Genomic DNA, 23959 nt, shown 5'->3' on the forward strand with positions numbered 1-23959 from the left:
GAACATGAAATCAAATATAATGGATTTTTTTAAATATCCAATTTTCAATGGTTATAAAAAAGCAGTAAGGATGTACCATAGTGCCTTTGCCTGATGAATATTTATTAAAATTTGGGTCATGCTGGTGAGGGAAATCAGCACTCACTTCTTTATGCTATCTTTTACTGTTTACCTACTGTATGTGATATATTCAGTGTTTTAAAATAGGGACATTATCCAAAAGAGAGTAATATTGTTTTAAAGATTTTGTTTTTAAGTAATCTCTACACCCATCGTGGGGCTCCAGCTTACAACCCTGAGATCAAGAGTGACATGCTTCACTGACTGAGCCAGCCAGGCGCCCAAGAGTAATATATTTTTATAATCTTAAAAACACCACAACTCCTAGCCAGAGAGAAAGGAAGGAATGGAGGGAGGGAGGGGAAGAGGAGAGAGAGAGGAAAACAGACAAAGAGAAATACTGATTCATAAAGTTGTAAATGGCACATTTGCTTCTAATATTTTCCATTTTCTTTGCTAAAACCATTGAAAAACCATCATTTTGTAATACCTTGTAAATTGTTAGCAGTATCTTTATTGTGTTTGACATAGAAATTTCATGGTTTAGGGGGAAAAATCCAAATCTTGTCCTACTCCATTCTTCTTTCATTCTTTAGGACCATGTAGAATTTAGCATACAGATATATTGTATTTATTGTTCAATTTGTCCTTTAGAGAAATGATAGGAGATTTCTTGAATGCAGGCATAGGGATGACATGTGAGTTATCTTAAGTTTCTGTAGTGATTCCTTTTGACTTCTAGGCCAAAACTAGGGTTCTGACTCTCTGACCCAAACATTTCCACTATAGGGTGTTTCAACACCCTCTTCTCCAACTTTGTTTTTACTATGTTCACCCATTTACCACTGCTTCCCAGTCCTCTAGATTGAACGCTTCTTGAAGGTAAAGATAGGTGTGTTGTGTTTGTAGCATATACCTGGAACCCAGTCCAGTGATGTGCACTTAGTAAGTGGTCAGTAAATAGATTCCTGGCGTTTCAGATCTGTTTGCTCCAAATCCACTTTGGGTTGTGTGGTTGCTACCTCCATGCCCTCTCCCGGTACCTTCTCTTCACCAACCCATTTGCTCTTCTCTCTTCCTGTGATTCATAGGACATTCCAATCCCTGCCAATATGACAGAGGCTTTTAGGATAAAATCTGTACTTTACTGATCAATCTATGTGGTTCTAAAGTCGTAAAATACTCATTCCAAAATAAGAGCGTGCCCTTGTCTCACACCCCTTAAAATATGTTTCTAACATTCATCCAGCATATATGTTTTGTTTGTTTACACTTTGTTCTGGGTTATTCTCTATGTGATGGTCCACTTTGGTGTTGCTTCTCTTGAGCTCTCCTTTGGTGATCGATTCAAGAAAATAATTAAGATGCATCTATTGCATATTAAGACACTAAGCTTGGCACTGAAGGTTCAGTGATGAACAAGTTCCTTATTGGGTTTTCAATTCAGAGACTAAGAAAGGCATTTAAAATGTTTCCATTACCATTGTAATTGCTAATGGTAGGTGGTGAGGACTGTTAGGAAGGGGAAGAATGGGGGGCAGTGAAGCTGCATAGTAAATGGAGGCTGCTTGGGTTTGGGGAGAAGTCATACCAGGCTCCACTAAATAAATGATATTAAAACCAACACACAAACCTGGCAAGTTCAGCTCCCACAAGGCAGGTGCCCTATCTTTCTGACATCAGAGCCTCTGGCACAGAAAAATTTTTGACCGAAGACATGCCAGACAAACTCCACATTATGTGTGTTTGGGTAACACAATGCCTGCCCAAAAACTCCTATATAGACCCCCAGATAGGATGAACTTTCCCATTTTGGACCCAGAGTCCCTCTGACTCTCGGGTCCATGCTAGATGACCTATGTTGTGTAGATAATAGCCCTGAATGATTGACAGAGTTTGCATTGCCTGAGCAGCTAATTACTCCTCTGCTTTCTGCAAGAGTGGGTGACAGATGGTAGATACCTTGACAGCAGATCCCACTATAAACCATGCAGGCTTGTAGGCAAGTCTGGACTGCTACCAATTTCCCACTGGATGTTTCTATATTTGGAGGACTTAGAATTTTTAAAACCACTTTGTCCTTTGGGCGAGTTTTGTCCCAACTATAGGAACATTCTTTCTTCTCCCCTTCTGTGTAGTAGAAACTTGTTTTGAGTGAAAGGAAGTCTCCATCAACCCACCTGTCCTGGGTTATCTCAGACCTGGCTAGTGCTGGGGATTTGGTCAGTGTGGGGAAGCTGTGTTCATTTTAATGGAAACAGCATGGCATTCATTACTCGCCTGCTTCCCACCATCTGGATTTTCACAGCTCAGTAAGCATGGTGGGCTCCCTAGACTTCAGAGGAGAACTTGACTTCTAAGGAGAGCATGGCTCGGTCCCTCTGAAGTCATAATTTTATGATGGATACCATGATAATTTGAGGGTGGGAGGATGCTTCTATCCCAATAACCTGCTTTCACTTTTGAATGGTTAAAGAGTAATGTTCCATTTCCACACAGGAGAAGGGGGGGAAAGCAAACCACCTCACTACTGAGAACTAAGCAATTATGAAGGAAAATTGGTCATGTGATAAAGTGAAATAAAAATGTGTATGTGAGAGTTTGTGCATAGAGGTTGCAAGACAAAGAACCACTTTCACTTATTTCCAATTCAATTTGTGTTAATAATCTGGCCCTGTGCATAGTGCTGTGAGGAAAACAAAGATGGAAGACATATCTATTAGTAAGTGTTGAGTTATAAATAATAGAAAATCTTTCTAACAGTGGCTTAAACCACTTGGGTATCTATTGTTTAACAAGTTCAGACACAGGCTCTTCCTGAGGCAGGTTTTTGTAGTTAAGTGATGTCACCAAAGACATTGTCCCTTTCTTCCATGTCTCATATTCAGCCTCTTGGCTTGTCACCTCATGGTCACATGATGGCGGCCACACCTTCACATATCATAACCACATAAAATCATATACAAAGGAAGTAGTATACAAGGAGTATGTCAGCATAGCCAGAAGGCTACTCCTCACTGGTTTCCCTTCTTTGATTCAGGGAGGAAAACTTTTCCCCAGAATCTCTGCCTCCTTGTCCCCCAGCAGACTTTCCTGCTTGCCTCACAGGCCATATTCAGTCACATGGCCACCCCTAAACCCAGGGGGCTGGGAAGGAAGATTCTGGATTTTACATCCTCTACACCGGGAGGCAGGCAAGGAAGAAAGGCACTGGGTAGGAGTAGCTAACCAAGAGTAACTAAGAGTATTAACCACAACGTATTACCTGCCTTTAATGAGCTTGGTCTTCATGGGCAGGCTGACATCTAAAAAACGCCCACTTTCCAGCACTCTGTCTCTATTTACATGGGAAGCAGTAGTCGTGATAAGATCTTGGGAATTGGGACTCTTGGACCCTTCTACCTGCTTTCTTTCATATAGGAGAAATACCAGCACTAGATCGAAGTTAAAACCAATGTGCACAGAATTAATTATATCCAAATGAAAGGAGAAGGATTCAGTATCTATATATCAGACACTGGTCGGCGACAAAGGAATCAATTCGGGGTCAGTCAGGAACTGTCTATCATGCACAGAAGATCAGGATAGCAAGCTTGTGGCATGTGTAATAGCTCTTCCCATACCCATGCCAGACATAGCCAGTTAATCTCAACACTCTCCCACCAAGCCCAGCTATGACCTTAGAATCCTTCTCATTAGGCAGCTCTTGCCAATAAACAAAACTGGTGAGCAAAATTAGAGTCACTTGTTATCACTACTCAGAACTTTATATTTACTACTTCTGTCTCTAGAACTGAGCTACAAGAATATAAGTAGTACCAAGTTAAGAAGCGAAGGCTACTACCAAACTAAAAACCCAAACATAGTCCTACTTCATTGCAAAGGAAACTTTGAGTCCAAGGGCAGAAAACCTCATGCCTAAAGCTAGTTTGTGATACAGGCTAACAAAGCCATATTGATGAATTTAGTTTCCCTCCACTCCAAAAACAGTAAATAGTGATGTTATCTAAACTGTAAGATTAAAAAAATAAAATCTTTGACTCTCACTAGTGAGAACTGATCGTTGCCTCCCAATTGAGCCATACCTATTGAGACCAGTAGTTATTAAGCCTCTATATTTGCATAGCATTTTTAACATTTGGAAGGTCTTAAATACCTGTCAGCTTACTTTATTCCCATAATTTTATTCTTTTTTACAAAAATTGTTCACAGGGGCAGTATGAAGGAACTTGTGGGGCGGGCTGACACTATTCTATATCATGCTGTTGGTAGTGGATACACATCTATATGCATTGATCCAAACCCATAAAACTGTAAGGCACAAAAAGTGAATTTTAATATATGTGAATTTAAAAAGAAATATTTTTAAAAGTCTACAGAATCTCTGAGATAAACGCTAAAATCTTGTATTTAGTTTGAAAGCCATTTAAAATTGTGTACCTGTCAAAAATTGTTCGAGTATTTATGGTCATAAAAAAGAGGATCCTGAAAAATTAAAAAAAACTATAAGACAATAAATTAAATCACTCATATCCTACACTAAAACATCATTTTGGACTCTCCCTGACAGACTTTGGCCTGTGACTGTTAGTGTGTGTGTATTTATAAGAGTTAACAATTGTTTTCCAGGGAGTCAGATTGTAAGGGAAATTTCATTTTATATTTTAAGTATCATCTTGGTATTAATGGAAGTTTTAACAAGTGTATATTGCTTTACCAGTTAAAAAAGATATATTTTAAAATGAAAATACTTTTTAAAGATTACAGTCATCGTACATGTACTGTGTTATTGCCTGGTTGGGTTTGTTGTTTTTTTTTTTTAATTTTACAATATACTAAACTTTTTCAAGAAGCAGGCCATTTTGACACAATCCCAGTAGCAGTATTTGGGCATATTTTGTTTGGCCATAACCAGACTTCATTTTATCCCCCCATTTTGATAGAAAGTATAGTCCAACACACTATTTCATTTATCAAATTTTACTAGAGAAAACCTTATCTGAGATAATGGAGGCTGACTTTGGGCTATGAACCAAAACTCACGAAGGAGGCCACAGTTTTACATAGACAGAAGGAGTAATTTTAATTCCCACTGGGAGCCTGAGACTCCCCTATTTATTTAATGAGGCACACAGTCACTGCCAATCTAGCTACAAGCCCCTATGTAGTGATGACAAAGGGTACGTGTGCTGTCCCCTGGTCCCCCACCATGCAATGCAGGACCCATTGGCAATTAATCACAGCACTTCAGCCTGGAAGTGACCTCCCAGATCCTCTCAGCACAAACTTTCCCACAACCAACTATATTTCACCGCTGTCCTCCACTGCAACATCTGTTTTCCACCTAGCTGAAGGTGTCCTCATCCTCACTGAAGAAGCAGACAACTCTGCCTAGAGCCGAGCTTATCATCAGGAAGATAGCCAACTCTTGAGTGGGCAGAACTAGCCAGCTGATATAAGTAGAGTAAATGACTTTATAGTATTATCTCCCAAATGTTGCTTAGATGAAAGATAAAACATTTAATGGGCTCTGAAGGCTAAATTAAATTACTCTCTCATTTGAATCCCTATGATTGATGCAGAGAGGCCAGTGCTAGTGACCTGGTCGGTAGACCTTGTCCCACTAGAGGATTTGGGTTTAGGTCCTCTCCAGGTCTAAACTGAGCCATCATTTTATCTACAGTCACCCTGCTCTGTGAATTGGGCATCACCTAATCACTGTGCCCAGCCCAGGCATTGTGTAGACGCCAGCCCAGCATGGTACTGTGAGAGACTGGGGTAGGCACTAGGGGTTCCCTCTATTTCTTCAGCCTAATCACAGGCATAAAATGGCCAAGTCAATTTCTATTATTCAGGTAAATGGAGACTGTATGTATGAATTTACTTGTCTGGAACCTTTGTAAGAAGCAGAGATTGATTTTAAAAAAGAAAAACTCCATCTTAGCAGTGCCTCTTGCACTAGAAATGGGGTTACGAGGCCACCATCTTGTGGAAATTAAATCAGCACAAATAAATGTGGAACAGGGCAAACGTCATACCTCCCAGGGTTTCCTTTAAAAAAATCATGTTAACTACATTTGACCTCCATAACTGTTTTTGGCCTCTGTTTTTTTGTTTTTAGTCAAAAAACATGCACTTTATCCACATCTCTATAGGATAGAGGGGAAATGGTCAAGTTTATAGCTTTATTAGAATGGTGTGATTCAGCTCGGCATTTGATAAAATGAGTTGTTGTATACACATACTGTTTAAAAGATGAAAGCCATGTTGAATTGATGAATTGATTTCTTTTGACCATGATTTCAGATGAAGTTTTTGTCCCAAGTTTGCTAGTTTATTGTCATGCTCAGGAAGAGTTATTTTGTCTTCAGCAGCGTGGGTTTTCTAATTTATCAAGAAATTTCTCCTCTACCACAAGCCTGTTGCAAACAAGAGTATTTGTATCAGAAGTTTCAGTATCTTGAAATTGGAATGTGGGGTGATTCATGAGGTTTGCATCAATTATTAAACAGTCATAGATGAAGATATGCAAAGATGGATGGGGCGGTAAAGTATTCTGGTTACACCTACTGGCTTAGCGATGAGAATGAGCCAGGAAACATGAAAGTTCAAAACAGGTATTAACCTGAGCTGCAGTAGCCTATGCTCTGAAGGGAGGTAGACAATAGCTAGATATAAACAAGCTTATATACAGACCAACTACCTGGCAGGATTAAAATATAAAGCTAAGGATTTGGCAAGAGGATTGAAGAATTTCAGAATCCTGCCATGTCAATCACCCTTTCTCTTGTGAGGTTCTCAAGGGAGGCACAGCACAAATAATTATAACATTTGGAAAACAAATGGGACATGTTTATTAGTTGGGGCTGTGCCTGGATCCCACATAATACAGAGTTCTAGTAACACTGGCTTGGATCATGTGGCTCAGATGTGAGCTTGAGTCTACCTTGTTTTGACCTGTGTACCTCCTAAAGGGAGAATGAATTTTTCACTCCCTTTTTCTCAGGGAGTCTGGGTAAGAAGATAAATGTGTACGTCATCCCTGGGAGGGTGAATTTTGTTTCCTGTGGAGTAACGTTTTCTTGGAATGTGAGCCAGAGGCTGACGTTAGAAAAGGCACTTAACTCTTCCTTCTGATACCCAACTTCACTAAAAGGGAAGGGCCAACTTACAAGATGAGAACTTACAAGTTCTCAGGGTACCATCTAGAACTCTGGAGTCTCTGTCAACATTGGTGCTGAGAGGAAGAGTGTAGACTGCAGTTAAGCCACTTTTTGGCCCCAAAAGGCACAAGTGTGACTCTGGTAACCTATAGGCTTGGCCTCCCCACCACTCTTTCCTTCTGGGAGGTGTTTACATCTAAAACACTTTAAGAGCTTTGCCTCATACTAAGGTACCTGATGTAAGTCTCAAGTGAGAAGAAACAGCCACGTCTACTTTAGATTCTGCCCAAGTCAGGAAACTTCGTGAATGACCACGTTGCTGACTACTCACTGAAAAGCCAGAAGCAGTAACTAGTGTTAGAAGTGCATCCTAGTGCTCGATTGATTCTCCCAAGGCATTCTGTGCCAACTGCCAACACCAAGCAGCCTTCTTGTCTCCTCTTTATGTGATAGTGCTTTGCTAAGATTCATAAACTCTGACAAAGGAAAGTGGTCCAATAATTCACTTAAGGTGCTGGCTTCCCAGCCTCACTGGGCTTTCTTCTCAATGGGCACTGGCTACAGACCTGGACTGCTAAAGTTACATCAGGATCTGAGTAACCACACAGATTATTTTGTGTTTCCTTAAGGGTAGTATTCACTTGGAGGAGTCTTCCTGAGTGAATGGACCAGATTTCTAGTTGACATCATCAATAAGGAGTGGGGTGGCCTTTTCTGAAGACTGTCTAGATCAAAGGTCATAAACTGGTGACTCAAAAAACATAGCCCACAGACAAGATGATTTTTTTAATGTCATGGCTTTGAAAAAAATAGCTGACAATATATGTAATTTAAGAGATTTGTGCATAAAATCTGGATTTATAGCTTCTTATAAAAACAACAAAATATCTAGCAACACATGTTGCTGTTCATGTCTACTATTGGCTTAAGCTGCATAGCCACTTACCCTTAAGAGGGAACCCAAGCTTTCTACTTCACCTACTGTAGTTCACTTCATGATACCTCTTGGCTCTGTAGGGCTTTGAATTTGCTACCCTGGAGTTAGTCATCCATGAGCCCAAAACAGGAAGTCATGATTTGTTCTTTTAAAGGTCCCCTGCTTTAAAGTGACAGTGACTTGGGCTTATCCTTTTTACTTCCGCACCAAGAATGGCCATTAGATGCATGTTCATATATGGAAAGGGACAGTTACATGCAAAGTGGAGAATTTTACACTACTTACCTGAATAAATCAGGCATACAAAGAAAATCCTGAAATGATGATATTAAATTGAGATTTGAGACTTGAATTATTCAGGGGTAATTGCCTTAGTTTTCCACCTCACTGTTTCTCCTTTGCTTTCCTCACATGGACATAATCTTCAGAATGTTCCTCTGTCAAAGGCCATCGTCATAATTCCCCTGCCTCTTTTTTTTTTTTTTTTTTTAACTCATTTGCACTCTCGGTAGCAATTGTTGGAGCCCTGCAGGGGAATAATTGCAGAGGAATTAACCTCTGACATTTTTCTAAAAATAGCCCTAATAAATCCAATCATAGGTAATTTACCTGTCCATGTTTCTCGGGGGTAACCAGGATTGAAGAAAGACCTGGCAGGCTGGCATTCCTTCAGCAATTATCTGTGATCTGAGTTCCCGGCGCTTGTGTATTTTCTTCGTTTTGAAATACAGAGTACAAATTGCCCTCTGTCCTCTGACCTCCTGACCCTCTTTCTCAGCACCTTGCTGTTGGGGTTGAATAAGGCCGTGCTCTTCCAGAAGAGTGTGTTGGGTTCACCAGGAAGGAGGGAGCATGGGTCAAGGGAGGATACGTGGGGTCCTTTCTGAATTCCTGACTGCTGGTGGCCCAGTGATGTCTTCAGGCTCCCTCCCTTCATTTTCCATGTCTGAGCTTCAGTGAAGTGCCCCAAGGCCGGCTTCATCACAGTCTTCAGCCACAACTGAAACCTGTTTGGGGAGGTTCTTCCTTGTAGAAGAGAGGGGAATGCAAAAGGGCCTTGGGTGGGTTAACAGTCTATGGTTGGTAGAAATTGTCCAAAAAAAAAAATGTCATTTCCAGGAGCATTATTAAGGAAATGCATTTTCTCTTGCCCCAAACAAAAAGGTCTGTTTGTGCTTTTCCCTTTTGTTCTCTCCAGACGTTCCAAGAGACCACACTGCAGTGGTCTCCTAGAAAATTTACTTTCTCAAATGCCACTTCTAGTGGCACTTAAAATACAGAACGTAAAATCCTTGTAAATTCCACTGCAGAGACAAAGCCCTGAGCCCTTAAATGCACAGAAAAGTGTATCTATTATCTATCGTTTCAAAGTAAGTGTGCAGTTACTTTAATTGCCTTTGTCTTCTCCTTTTCAGCTGACATTATCTCTACGGTAGAATTCAACCACACGGGAGAATTACTAGCGACAGGGGACAAGGGGGGTCGGGTTGTAATATTTCAACGAGAGCAGGAGGTAAGTGGCAGTGAATGCAAAATGCCCATTTTCTTCTCTTTTTAAAGGAGGCCTCCTACTGTTCCTTAATCCTCATGTGTCGCCCTTAACCTTGCTGCTTTGCTAGCAAACTAAAAACTGCCAAAAAGTCATTAACATCAACAGTTCCACATTCAGGCTCATAAAAGCACCTGATAATAGAGCCTTTCCTGGGCATGGCCTAATGTTTCCAAACCTGGGTGTTGCACATTCAAAACGACCTCACTTCCCATCTGACCTGCAAAATTCCATGGGTGCTTATTGAACAGAGAACTCCTTTTTGAGTGGAATTTATCCCCCAGCCATTGAAATTAATTCTCCTAATTTCAGGTGCTCCTGCCCAATATGTAGGAGGGGAAAAAAAATCCAGCTCTTTGCCAGTAGATGTAAAAAGGACACCGTGGGTCAGTAGAGAAGACAGTGATAGCTCACCGTACCAAAGGGAGTGAAATCCCACAAAATGACATCTGAGCAATGCACGTGGCATATGTTTTTCTAGGTGATGCAGAGGTCCCTGGAGCTCAGTGCTGCATGCATTCTGAGCAGGAGCTCGAACTTGGAGTGCATTGAATCTCAAAAATCCCATTTCCTCCTGAGACTTGAACTCCAGTAGGAATTGTTTCTCTTTTTCATATAATAGAGTTTTTTGGTGTCCGCTTCTGTTTTGCCAGAATGAAATTATGTCCCAATCTGATTTCCTGGGTCTCCCTGGCATGGTCCTGGAGCTTCCAGCAGGCCGGTGCCTGTTCTAGGACCTCTCCCATCTGTTCCCGCCTCAGAGAATCACCAGCACAGAGTAGGGGGGAGGCCCAGTGCGGGAGGAAGGTTCCACAAGAGACTTCCCTAGCAATTTAAAGCCTGCTCTGTGCCTCAAAGCCATTTATGTTACACCTCCCCCCCCAAAAAAAAGGAAAGCCTCATTTAGAGGTGATATATTTGGTAATTGCACATTATTTGCAATTAATTTCTATAAGGGCATCATAATCCCTCGGGGTTCTGTATAAATTCAAGTGTTCAGCATTAAATCAGGCACCCAGCCTATTCCATTGGCCCTGGAAACAACGAAAATGTGGTTGGCAAGTGGAAACTAATAGCTCTTCGTGACCTGGAATTTTTCCTGCTTTTCCAGAACTGCCTAGTGCTAATTGGTCTGGCACATGATACACACACTTGACAGTCTGATTTGGATGGTAGCAAATCAACACTCATAAATTTATTGTTAAGGTGGACTGGCTGTCTCTGTAGTAAGCAGGATATCAGCATTTAAAGTCCTTTTAAAACTGATTTTTAAGACCTTCAGTTTAAAAAAAAAAAATCCAATTAGGTTCATAGTGATGATAAAGAAGAACGGAGCAGCCATTTAGCATAAATTACCCAAGGCAGAGTGTTGCCAAGAATATTCCGCACCACGATTTCCGTTAGCTATTTATAGGTTTCACCTATTTTAATGGACTGAAACATTTAGGAAGCATGATTCATTGGTAGAATGAAGGGGGACACATTTTCCAAAGGAGAGTGGTTTTGTTCAATAAAAAAATAAATGTCGAGGAGAGAAACATACCGTTCAGTGGCTTTGTGGCGAGGCTTTGGGTTGGGATGAACGCTAAGCCTGAGAAACAAAGCCAGGTGACAACAGGCCCACTGCACCCCCCCACCCCGGCCCCGACCTCTGTGCATGACTTCTCACAAGTCACGCTCCTGGCAAATTTGCTCGTAAGAACCTCAGTGCCCCGCAAATACATCGAACACGGCTTTAGCACCATCACCCATCAGATGGAGTAAGTGGAGATTTTGGTTTGAATGGTCAATATCCATCCAGAAATATAATTTTTTTAATGGAGTCTTAATCCTCAGAGTCAGACTCTTACAACACATGTTCAATAAGGCCTGAATTTGAATTTGCGAGCGTGGTTTTCCAAAGCCTGAATCTGGAAGCTCCTGGTAATAAGGTCCTAAAACCCCTGAAGTAAAACCTGTCTTTTCTTTTTCCCCTTCTTCTCTTTCTTTAACACCCTCTTTTTCCTCCTCTCCACACTTCTTCTGCCCCAACCCCTTCTGCAGATTCTCTTCTCTAATTTTCGTTACCGCATTCTTTACCTAGTTCCTCCTGTTTGCACTGTGCATAATCGGGAGGGGTGAAAGCTGGAAATAGAACCTGATAAATTTCCTAGGGGTTCATGTGGCATCTCTGCACTCAAGTCTGTTTTGTCAATTACACGAGGGGGGAAAAACTGGGTGGGGGAGATCTGATGCCCAGATCTGCTGTGTATAAGCTGTGTGACCCGGAGAGGTCATTTTACTACCTCTGAACTTCTCCTGTCAATTTCCCCACCCTCCCTACTTCTCAGAGACTCTTTGAGGTTCTGGTGAGATTTTAAATGGCCAGCAACACGTGCAGATGCCATGGTTTTATAGTCTTTGTGAGGGACTGATGTATGTCACTGTGGACATCAGTGTGGGATAGATCAGTCCTGAGCATGTCCAAGACATCCATTGAGATGTAGAAAGAAAATATTAGAATATCTATTTATATGTATTTTTGAATTGTGTCCTATTGTAACATCAATTTTTACGTATATGTTATGTATACCATATATTAGTACCGAAGTTCATGTATATAATTTATAAATGTATGTATATAGGAGGTGTCAATATTCACCAATAGGGGTACATGATCAAATGCTGTGGAGGTCACTCAGCTAAGGTAAACTTGTTGCCGTGGGTCTGCCCTCATTCTACAGTGACATGACTGGCCCATCCCTCCCCATGTCTCTGCCCAGAAAAAGAAGCAATTGGCAAATTTGCAGTTGGCTTATGTGATTTCATCTTTTGTGTGTGTTGTGTGTGTGTGTCTGTTCTTTTTCCCTTCCTACAGAGTAAAAATCAGGTTCATCGTAGGGGTGAATACAATGTTTACAGCACATTCCAGAGCCATGAACCCGAGTTCGATTACCTGAAGAGTTTAGAAATAGAAGAAAAAATCAATAAAATAAGATGGCTCCCTCAGCAGAACGCAGCCTACTTCCTTCTGTCTACTAATGGTACGTGGAGGTGACTTTGCTTGTTTGGTATTTGCAGAGATGCTGTCAGCAAACCACATATTTCAATCTTTCCTGGGCTCAGTTTTTCTTTTTACCTTGTAAACTATTTGAACAACTTAGAAACAATATTTGCAAGGTGCCTACCAGAGTGCCTGGCATAGAGTAAACCCTCAGTACATAGCAGGTATTCTTTTTAAAAATAACAAATTTATAACCGAATTAGGTGAGACCCATGATCTCCAGTTTTTGGTTAGTACAGATTAGTTTTAGGTGTGTTTAGAATCTGACTTCCTTTCTTAAGATTCACTAAGTGTTTTTCTGGGAACACATTTCAGAAAACTCAACATGCCATCCCTATGCGTTTGGCATACTGATTAGAAATTATTAATCCTGAATATATGTGGGGTTTATAAAGGAGATGTTTGTGTCTTCTTACACCATCAAATTCTTGGTCAAGAAGAAGAGGGGTGGACCCTTCCAAAGTATAGACCAAGAAGTGGTTTCTTTCTCTTTCTTCCCCCATTCTCTTCTTATATCATTTATTATTTTAGGGGGAGTTGATATCAGTAGGTCAGAGAGAAAGGATATGGGGGTTGAATAGAGAGACAAATTTCATGTGAATTTGGTAAACCTTTATACAGTGAAATTACCTGCCCTAAAGGCTCATAATACCCTTCTGAAAGAATCCATCCACACTCAGAACAATTCAGAATAAAATCATATGGTAAAGGGAACTAATTGAATAGCATAAAAATTAAGAGGATTAGTGTATAAAAATTGAAAACCCCCAGGGGCGCCTGGGTGGCTCAGTCGGTTAAGCGTCCGGCTTCAGCTCAGGTCACGATCTCGCGGTCCGCGAGTTCGAGCCCCGCGTCGGGCTCTGGGCTGATGGCTCCGAGCCTAGAGCCTGCTTCCGATTCTGTGTCTCCCTCTGTCTCTGCCCCTCCCCCGTTCATGCTCTGTCTCTCTCTGTCTCAAAAATAAATAAACATTAAAAAAAATTTTAAAAAAAAATTTGAAAACCCCCTACCAAGCAAATAAGCTGGGAAGTGATTCATTTCATCTCATGTGTGAGTCTGTCTACAAGGGCTATACGTGTAAATGTAAATCAGGAAGCAAGGGGTTTGCTTTTTGTCTATCCCCAACACTTACAGGGTAATGCTCATAGGTATGTAATATGATCAAACATATATTAACATTTTTAAAGGCTGACAGGAAACACACAGAGAGCTTTATCATGATTAATTTTGGATTGTGCATTTTGAGTGTCTTGTAAATTTGTTCCTTGTATCCTTTTAACACATGTGAACCAAAAATCCTTTGGTTATAAACCCAGTGTAGAAATTTAAAACATGGCACTTCTGAAACAGCCAGTGTAGGCTTATTCAAGGATAGCTTATCTCAGATTCTAAGTCATTTAATTTTTTCTCAGAACTGTATGTATTGTTGGGTTTACTTTTTTCAACCCTGATTTCTTGAAAGTCAGACCACATGAATACTTTTTCCTCTTCCTCTTCTTCTTTCTCCTCCTCCTCCTCCTCCTTCTCCTCCTTGTTTTGTTTTGCTGTTGAAATTTTACTCAAAGGCTCTGCATACCCAACACTTGAGAATAAAAGAGACTTCTGATGATTTTGACTTAATTATTTCAGGCAGAGGAAAAGTGTCTGATTATCTTCTATGGCTAGCTTACTTGATATTATGAAACTGACCCTATTGATTATTACTATAAAATTCAAAGACTTATTAACTGCTTTGTGGGGAGGATGGGAAGGAAATCGTTGATATGCAATGAAGATTAATTATATAGCATAATGTTCTGTTAATTGAGTTTTTAAATAGTTTTTTGATTAACAAGGATATTATCTTCCCATTTGGGATGCTATTTCATATGCCAACAGCATCTCAAAATGATTCTTAGAAGAAAAATTCCCATGTTCTTTCACAATTTTCTTTTTTATACTAATATTGAGGTTGAGAATTCCCCTCAAGCCAAATAGGTTAACATGCAAAAATTAATGAAAGACAATTGGAATTACTGTACAAAAGAGAAAATGAAGATAGATGATAAGATTGTGTTTAAAAGCTGCCACAAGTAATGATAAACTACTCAGAGAGCCAGCCAGAAAAAAGAAAAGTCATTACTCACAGTAACAGCCACATGTTCCTTCGACTTTTTTATCCACAAAGCTTCGAGATACTGAGTCAAGAAAAATTGTGTGATAATAAAGTCGAGAATGACTCCAGGCAACCCAGCCATAGGGAATTGGATTGAATTCAGCATCAATTATCTTTTTAAAAAAATTGTACTTATCTCATTATAGTTGGGTACAGTTTTACATTCTACAAGCATATTTTGTCAACTTTACCATTTTTAATGAAAAGTAAAACCAACGCTCAATTTTCAATCTAGACTTTGAAAATATTTGCCTGGTGAAAACACCTTGCTTTATCTAGCTTTCTACTTCTGTTTTAATACTTACGATGAGAGGGAAAGGTATAATTGATTTGTTTTTGCATGCTATGAAAGAAGTATGTGCTCATTGTAAAAAAAGAAAATTTTTTTAGAAAATACTGAGAAGCAAAATGAAGATACTAAAGTGTTTACACCAAGAGAGAACTGCTATTAATGTCTTTTAATGATAAAAAGCAGAGATGTGGATAAATGGATAAATCTTTTTGCTTCTTAATGAAAATGTGATTATTCTATAAGCTGTTCTGAAACAAGATTTTTTTCCTTAATAATATAACACTTAACCACAGAAATATCTTCCTAGTTGTTAAATGTTCTTCTAAAATACCACTGCATTTTCAACGACTGCATGGCATTTCCTTGTATCATTTTTCTAATTTACTGATAAATCTCCCAATAGTAGAACTTTAAATGTTAACAAATTCTGACTATTATAAATTATATTTTTATAGGAATATATGTTAATATGGGTAGATATGGTTAGGAAAAGGCATATTATAAACTATGCATAGCATGTTACATATATGAAAAGGTTGTATAATTACACATCAAATGTAATAAAAGGATGTGCACAAAATTTCCCTAATAGTTATCTTTGTCTAGTGGAATTGAGGGAGATTTTATTTTATTTTTTTACTTTCCAGCTTATTTTCATTTTTTGCAATTATATTTACCACATGTATAATGAAAGAAGGATAAAATGAGAGAATACAAAACCAGTACATGCAGTCTTACAATAGGTTCGTACCCATCCCGCAAAAATGCATAGAAGAAAATACTGCAAATATCTGTGCAAAACAGATATTGTCCCTGACTGGAGGAGGTATAGTTGATTCTTGCTTTTTGTGTTTTACCTATGATTTCTCCGTGTAGCAATGTGTCATTCGTAGTAACAAAAATAGAAGAATTGCCTTGCAAACGGGACGGGATATATTCCAAAGCCAAGCAGTAGAAAGTATTTGGTGTTAAAAGTCACTGGTCTGTGTTGTTCTGAGTCACAGCTGACCAGTCACTAATCAAGTGACTGTATAAATACGGCCTCTGTTTCAGTTTCTGACCCTAACATGCAGTGCAGTGTTATAGCAGGATATCCAGAGAAGGGAGGCCCAGAGGAACGTTGGCATACAGATAGGACGATCTGAATTCAACTCAGTATCTAGGAAAGGCTTCCGTGCCTTCCGTCCCAGTACAAGCCAGAGGGGGCACACAGTTCAGAGCACACCAATCTTACACTTGGCCGCCATGCCATGTGTGCCAGTAGACGTGACCAGCCTGAGTCCTCCCCAGAGAACAAGAGACAGGGGCACTTACCTGTTAAAGTAGCCAAATTGTTGCTGAAAGCCTACCTCAGGATGGGATACATGTCAAACCTCTGAGGACGAGGCATTTGGTGGGGAGACATGGGGAGGTAAGATGAGGGGGGCAAAGGAGAAAGGGAACCCTGGGACAGGCTGGGTGAGGTGTGGCTCTTCTTCCAACAGTATTATGGAAGAAACAGGGTGTGCTGACATCATCACGGGATGAAGCTAATGCTGTCAGAGCAACAGGTTGTCATCAAAGAACAGTTGGCCACTTTGCGAATTCGAGTAACAGTTGCTATTTGTCAACCATTATTAGATACCCCAACCCTACGTTAAACACTGGGTTTCATTCAGTCCTTCTAAGAGCCCCATGAGGAAGACACTGTTTCTCCAAATCACAATTTAAGAAACTGAGGCATAGAGAAGTTAAGTGTCTTTATTTGTAAGGTTGAAATATTTGAGACATACTTATCCTAAAAAGTCGTTTGCTCTTCATCTGAAGTTCAGATTTAATTAGGCATTCTGTACTCTTTTTCCTGAAAAAACTATTGCGCCCATTTGTTTCTCACTGAAGAGATACTGGGCACCTACTACACAGGAATCCTGGTCCTTGGCCACGCGGCTGGCTGGAGTTGCGGTGAGGCCCAAGCTTGTCTGGTTCCAAAGCCAACCCTGGGCAGGCACAGGAAGATACAGAGAAGGCTTTTGAGTCCCTGCCCTGCACAAGAAAAGCTAGAGCAAGCACAAATAATGAATGCAGGACCTGTTCAGGAAAGCCTGCAAAGGGCACGTGACCCACACATACGTTCTGTTTGGCCCAAACACATCTTCTTAGGAAACAAATCAAAAGGCTGCAGATGGAGCTCACCATCTCCTGCCTTCCAAGCCCTCAGTCCCTCTCACTCATTCCCCTGGCCTGCCTCACCCCTGTAGACATTGGAGATCTTGCCCTGTTTTATTGCAGTGGAGAATCACCGGGATCAGCAAGTAGTGTAAAGTGCTGGAACAGAACACAGTTGCAAAAGGTCGTTTCCAGCTGGGGACTCCAAGCCTGGAGACTGCAATGGGAGAGGAGCATTTTGATGAATGATCCTACCATTTTCTAACTCTGAGTATTGCTAGCAAGATGCACTGTGTAGATATGGGGTTCATTCTTTCACCCAACTAATATTTGTTGAACATCTTCTGTGTCCCAGGCACTGTTACAGGTGCTGGATGTGTAGTGATGAACAAGACAGAATCCCTGCCTCCAGGGACTTTATGTTCTAGTGAGGGAGGCATAACAAATATGTTGTCAGATAGCGAAACGTTCTAGGAGGAAACATAAAGCAGGGGGGAGCAGCATGAGAATGGTGGGGACATTTTGATGCAGGTTGATTCAGAAAGGCCCCTCTGAGCGTGGGACACAAATAGAACCAAGTGAAGGGACAAGTCACGTGATGAGGAGGTAGAAGGCTTCCTGGCTAAAGGCACAGCTCATGGGAAGCCTAAGGCTGGAGTGGGGATAATGTGAACAGGGAGCTATAAAGAAGCCATATGGCTGGAGCGCAGGGTGACTGGGGCTCACAGGGTAAGACCAGAAAGGATGAGGAACTCCAGGTGTGGCTCACGGAGGGCCTTTCAGGTCATGGTAAGGAAGTGCTTGGTGGGATAGGACTGAAATGGGAGTATCTACCTCTCAGCGTTATTGTGAATATTAAATACATTTTCCATAGCAAATGCTGATAACATAGTTACATAGCTAATTCTGTATATGTAGCTGCTCTGATTTAGTGTTCAATAAATATTTTTACTGAATGAACCAAAATAACGTGTAAGCTCTAAATTTCATAGGCCATCGTCAGGAAAACCATTGGTCTCAGCACAGTGTATACTTTTGATTTGAAACATGAGCTCTGCCTTCCGATGATGTGAGATTTATGCTCGGAACCCTTGATATGAACCAGCTTCTGTAGCATTTCCTTCCATCCTTACCTCCACCTCTCCTTGCTCCCCAACCCCCGCCCACCACCATCCACATAGAAGACTCCTTTTCAAGCTCATTTCACTGTAATTTTGATTTGCTCTGGTTGCCCTCCACAGATAAAACTGTGAAGCTGTGGAAAGTCAGCGAGCGTGATAAGAGGCCAGAAGGTTACAACCTGAAAGATGAGGAGGGCCGGCTCCGGGATCCTGCCACCATCACAACCTTGCGGGTGAGCCCAGCGGCAGCTTTGGCCACCGCCTTTCATTTCTCTTGGCCACCAGGCTCAGGGGAAGGGTTCCCGGGTTCAGCTGCATGTGGGTTGCTGCTAGAGGTTGGTTGCAACTATAACATGTGAGTAAAGGAGGTGAAGTGGGAGCTCGACCTGTCTGAGTGTCTGGTGGCAGATGGGAGGGGGGGGTGGGCAAGATAGGGGCCAGGCTCTGATGACTACAGATTCATGCATTTCTTTTAACCCCCTAGGACTCGCCCACGTGGCCACTGCCATGCATTACTATATGCTTAGCCTCTGTGTGCTCATGTTCTCTAAAATGTTTCTGTACTCAAGGCATAGGGGATGGGATGACCCACGTGGCAAGCTGGGTCATGAAGCATGGTTCAGAACGTGAACTTCTGGATCTCATAGGCCTGGGTTTGAATTCTGCCACTCCGTAGAATCTCACGTAGTCACCTAACCCTTTTGAACTTGAGTCATGCAATTTGTTTTTAGTTTCTCTGTCTGTGAAACAGTGAACCTCATACTTACTAAACTTTAAACGGTGAACCTCATACTTCACTAAAAATGTGCCCTCCTTCCATGGCTGGTAGTCAGTATATGATCTCTGCTATCAGTCTGAGTAGCTCCCCTTCTGCCCTCCAGAAAGTCACAGTCTGGTAAGGAAAGGATTTGGAGGTCTCCTATAAAAATGCTTATGACAGTAAATAGAGTAAGTTAAATGCAGTAAGTGAGAGTTACAGTTTGATCAAAGGGTGAAGAAATTATATTTGGTTCTAGAGATCAGAAAAGGTCTCATAGGAAAGTGGTATTAAAAATGGATTTCTGGGGACACCTGGGTGGCCCAGGCAGTTAAACATCTGACTCTTCATTTTGGCCCAGGTTATGATTGCACAGTTTGTGGTATTGAGCCCCATGTCAGGCTCTGTGCTGACAGTGTGGAGCCTGCTTGGGATTTTCTCTCTCTTCTCTGTCTCCCTTCCTCTGCTCGTGCTTGCTCTCTCTTTCTCTCTTTCAAAATAAATAAATAAACCTAAAAACAATTTTTTTTTTTTTAAAAATGGATGTCTCAAGGCACCTGGGTGGCTCAGTTGATTAACCGTCCAGATCTTGATTTCAGCTCAGGTCATGATTTCTCAATTTGTGGGATCCAGCCTCCTGTCAGGCTCTGTGGTATTAGCTTGGGATTCTCTCTCTTCCTCTCTCTCTGCCCATCCCCTGCTTTTTGCACTCGCTCTCTCTCTCTCTCTCTCTCTCTCTCTCGCTCGCCCTTCTTTCAAAAATAAATAGGGGTGCCTTGGTGGCTTAGTTGGTTGAGCGTCTGATTTCGGCTTAGGTCATGATCTCACTGTTCATGAGTTCAAGCCCTGCGTCAGGCTCTGGGCTGACAGCTCAGAGCCTGGAGCCTGCTTCAGATTCTGTGTCTCCCTCTCTCTCTGACCCTCCCCTGCTCATGCTGTCTCTCTCTCTGTCTCAAAAATAAATAAACATTTTAAAAAAATTTTTTTTAATAAAAATTTTTAAGAAATGTATTTCTCAGAGCAAACTTTTAGGGGAAGGCTCTCTAAATACAAGGTAAAGTGGTTCAGGGCTTGATGGTGAGTTTGGTTTTAGATGTGCATACTGTGAATGGTACAGCATTCCCAGATCCACATCTTGAGACCAGCCCTAGCCCCAAGGGACTTTCAAACCTTTCAAATATGTGTTTTCACATACCAGCTGCCCTACTAAAGACCAAAAACTGAGATCAGAGAGACAGTGCAGTACATGTAGGGAAAAGAGGTTGTCACCATAGGTTGAGAAGCAGATATGGGAACTGAAGGATCAGCATGTGCCTGGTTACCTTGCTTGTTTATTTGTTCATTAATTCATTAATTCATTTGTTCCTCTCTTTATTCAGTGGGTACTTTTTGAGCACAGGCTCAGTGCTGGCCACAGTGCTAGGCTATCATGTGTTTACCCAGTATTTGTGGTTACCTACTTTTTCTTTGAGTTTCTTCTGAGCAAACAAGCATTGGCTTCTCAGCTTCGTCTCATCAACCTGCTTCCTCAGCCTCAAGAATGGCCATGCAAGTCCTCTGTATCAGAGTGGGCTGATGGTCTAAATGCTCAGAGGTTTTGCAGACCTGAGGGTTGAGTAGTGAAGAGTATGGACATTGAGTCAGTCTGCCCTGGATTAGAAGTTTGGCTCTATTGCTTTCCAGCCAGGGACGTTGGTCATATGAACTAAACTCTTTATGCCTCCAAAGTCCCATGTGCATTACAAGGATTCACTGCCTCCCAGGAGTTTTGCAAGGATCCCATGCTGTATTGTGTGTGATGAAATGTTAGCCGGTGCAATGTCTCACTCACACATAACACTCGATAATGTTAGTTCCCTGCTGGCCATTTAATATTATCTTCATCATTATCATTATCATGACTGTTACTACTCCCTACTGACAGGAAAAAATGTGTATTCTTGTCCTTTTCATATACTTTTTATACTGTGGTATTCATTCCACAAACTCTTCACTGATGTCTAGTAAGTGGCAGACAGTCTGCTGCCTATCCAAAGGGAGTAAGACCATCTGTAGCCCCTTGGAAGTTTGCAATCCTGTAAGGAACACAGATGGCTTAGGTGCCACTGGGGGGTTCACGACATGAACTTCTGCCCACATGTCACCTTGTCCTTGTTTTCTCTGTGAATGGACTTTCTCAGATGCCATCTGTAGTTCCCACAATGAATTCCTGTTGGCTGTGGCATCCTATGGGACTTCATACATCTGTGGTTAGCTACTCAGAGATGTTGTCCCCATGATGAAGAGAAGGCCTCTGTGCATGTTTCCTTTAGAGCAGAGATTCTCCCTAAGGTAAGACAGTGATGTTACGAAGTAGATTTTGTACATACCAGACATGGAAGGAAGCCTTGAGGTGTGGCTGGAAGTTTGAAAACCCCAGTTCTGATTCTTGCTTTCTTCTTAACCAGCTGTGTGACCCTGGGCCAGTGAATCACATTTCTTCTCTCCATGCTAGTTTCTAAGCTGCCACACAGAGGACTGCATAGTCTGTGCTTTTGTATCCATGGTCCTAGTTACAAATTCAGATCCCTGGGCCCCAGCCCCAGTGATTCCCTTTAGCAAATTGAGTGATCTTGAGGAATGGACATCTTTAATACAAGCCCCTGTAGTTAAGACAGTAGGTCTGTGGTCACTGGATTCTATCATCTTTTAAGGTTACCCTGAGCTATCATTTTTTATGAGCCTCTGCTACTTTTCAATCATTTCAATAGTTATTGTACCAACCTGAGAGACACATTTGCTATAATATTGTAATTACCCATATTCGATTTCACCCCATCTACTTTCCTAGGCTTTCAAATATACTGTGTTTCGGTGTAATCATCCACCCTGCAGCATTCTTGGATGAAAACACTGAAAAGGCCAGCCTCCTTTCCTTTTTGATCCCAGTTGTAGAAGAAAAAAAAAACCCAAGCAACTCTGAAGACCTGGGATTCAGAACAATGACTCCAAACAGAAAATGAGCTGACGTGATATTAATCAGCCTGTATTTTACTAACATGCTCCTCTCTCAAAATTTGCATTGCCAGCATTTGTAGCTTTCCCCCCCTTCCCTGTCTAATGATTACCTCTCGCTCACTTTCATAGTTTCCAGTTCTATGTGGATCTTGAGAGTGAGAACGTTTAATAATACCCGACAGCTAATTAATCCTCACTGAGTAATGAACCTGATCTGTTTCAGTGCTAGGAGGCTCAGCTTTTCAAAGCAAGAATGTGACTATTTTTTTTCCCTTTTTTCATGGAAGATAGCTTTTTCAATCCAGTCACTCATTACCCAAAGAGACTATGAGAAGCACTTCTGTGAAAACCATATCTCCTGCTCAGTATCATAACATTGAAAGCAATAATCATAATGATAATTTAATAATAACACCTTATAGCTATAAAATGCCATTTATATCACAAAGTGTTGTTTTTTTTGTTTTTTTTTTTACCTAATTCCTTGATTCATCTTCAGAACAGCCAGTGAGAAAGGATAAGTATTTGGCCGGTGAAAATGCTGGCATCTAGTATTTATTGAGCATTTGTTATATCCCATGCATCATACTGCACACTCTTTCTGCACTAGCTACCACATGACGTATGGTTCACCATTAAATACTCATTTGTACAGATGAAGCTCAGAGAGGTTAAGTAATATGCCCAAGATCATGCAGGGCTAAGAATCAAATCTTGACCTACTTTGCTCTTGGACCTGAGCCCTTAAACCTGGTGCAGACTCAGAGAAGTGACTTGTCCATTGTCTGCCAACTGGTTATTCCAGAGCTGGGACTAGAAATCTTACACTTGGACATAGACATTTGAGGATTTGAAATGTTTTTTTCTTAATTAGTGCCATTATTATTCTAGGATAGTGTCTGTCTGTCTCTCTCTCCCTTTCCACCCACTCCTCTTTCTTTCTTACCCACACGTTCATACACAGTGAGTTTCCAGATCTCTGACCTCAACATGCAGAAGCAATGACCCTGAGGTCTTCTGCAGCTCTACTTAGCATGATTCTTCCTGCCCTTCTTTCCCAGCCTCCCAATACCCAGAGGTAAGAAACCCTCAGAGCCCCTTTCTAGGCAACAGAAACTCATAGTTCAAGTAACTTCATCAGCCTGGGATGGGAGCTGAGTGGTGAGAAATCACACTTAGCATATTTCTCCCTGCAGGATGAGCCTGGAGTTATTATTCACCTCATTATGGTTGGCTGCCAGTGTCCTGGAAACCTAGGCCAGATTGGAATTTGCTTTTTAACTGGATATAAATAGAGATTTCAGAAGGTGTGATCTACCAAGCTGTGACTTGCCGTAACCTCTCCCAAAAATAAAGGGGATGTAATGAATTCCTGTTTTTAATGGATTTTATCTAAATATTCCTTACAGTTAATGTTAATAATAATAATAATAATAGCCATGTTTATTACATGCTTACTATATGCCAGGTGCTGCGTTTCACATCTCTGTACCAAGTAGTTCTAACAGTAACTCTGCCAGGGACATTCTGTTATTCTCTCTGGACCATCCAGAGCCTTCCTCCCTCAGAGAAGCTCCCCTAGAATACCAGAGGGAACATTGCACACTCACATCTTCCCATTCACTCTCGGTGGCTTCACCCTCCCCCTCTTTTGTTAGCTTGTATCCTTACCTGAGAAACCATTTGTCCATTTTCTGCTGCCCCTCCACCTCCACTCAAATGTAGGCTCCAAGAGAAAGG

The 23959-nt window shown here is 41.2% G+C and overlaps 1 protein-coding gene across 11 annotated transcripts in view; it reads left to right on the top strand.

The window, feature by feature from the left end:
- The window catches only part of PPP2R2B (protein phosphatase 2 regulatory subunit Bbeta), a 509803-nt gene that overhangs the window by 391682 nt on the left and 94162 nt on the right, over positions 1-23959 (top strand). For 10 of the 11 annotated variants that reach the window (XM_019414213.2, XM_019414214.2, XM_019414211.2 and 7 more), the window contains 3 exons: positions 9576-9673; positions 12567-12732; positions 18586-18698. In XM_019414213.2, the coding sequence (XP_019269758.1) occupies positions 9576-9673; positions 12567-12732; positions 18586-18698 (377 nt within the window). The remainder of the gene's footprint in view (positions 1-9575; positions 9674-12566; positions 12733-18585; positions 18699-23959) is intronic. The other variant, XM_019414212.2, reaches the window with a different exon arrangement.

Source organism: Panthera pardus, unplaced genomic scaffold (genome assembly GCF_024362965.1).
Source record: "Panthera pardus isolate Hobbes unplaced genomic scaffold, ASM2436296v1 HiC_scaffold_2, whole genome shotgun sequence".
In the NCBI taxonomy this organism is placed as follows: Eukaryota; Metazoa; Chordata; class Mammalia; order Carnivora; family Felidae; genus Panthera; species Panthera pardus.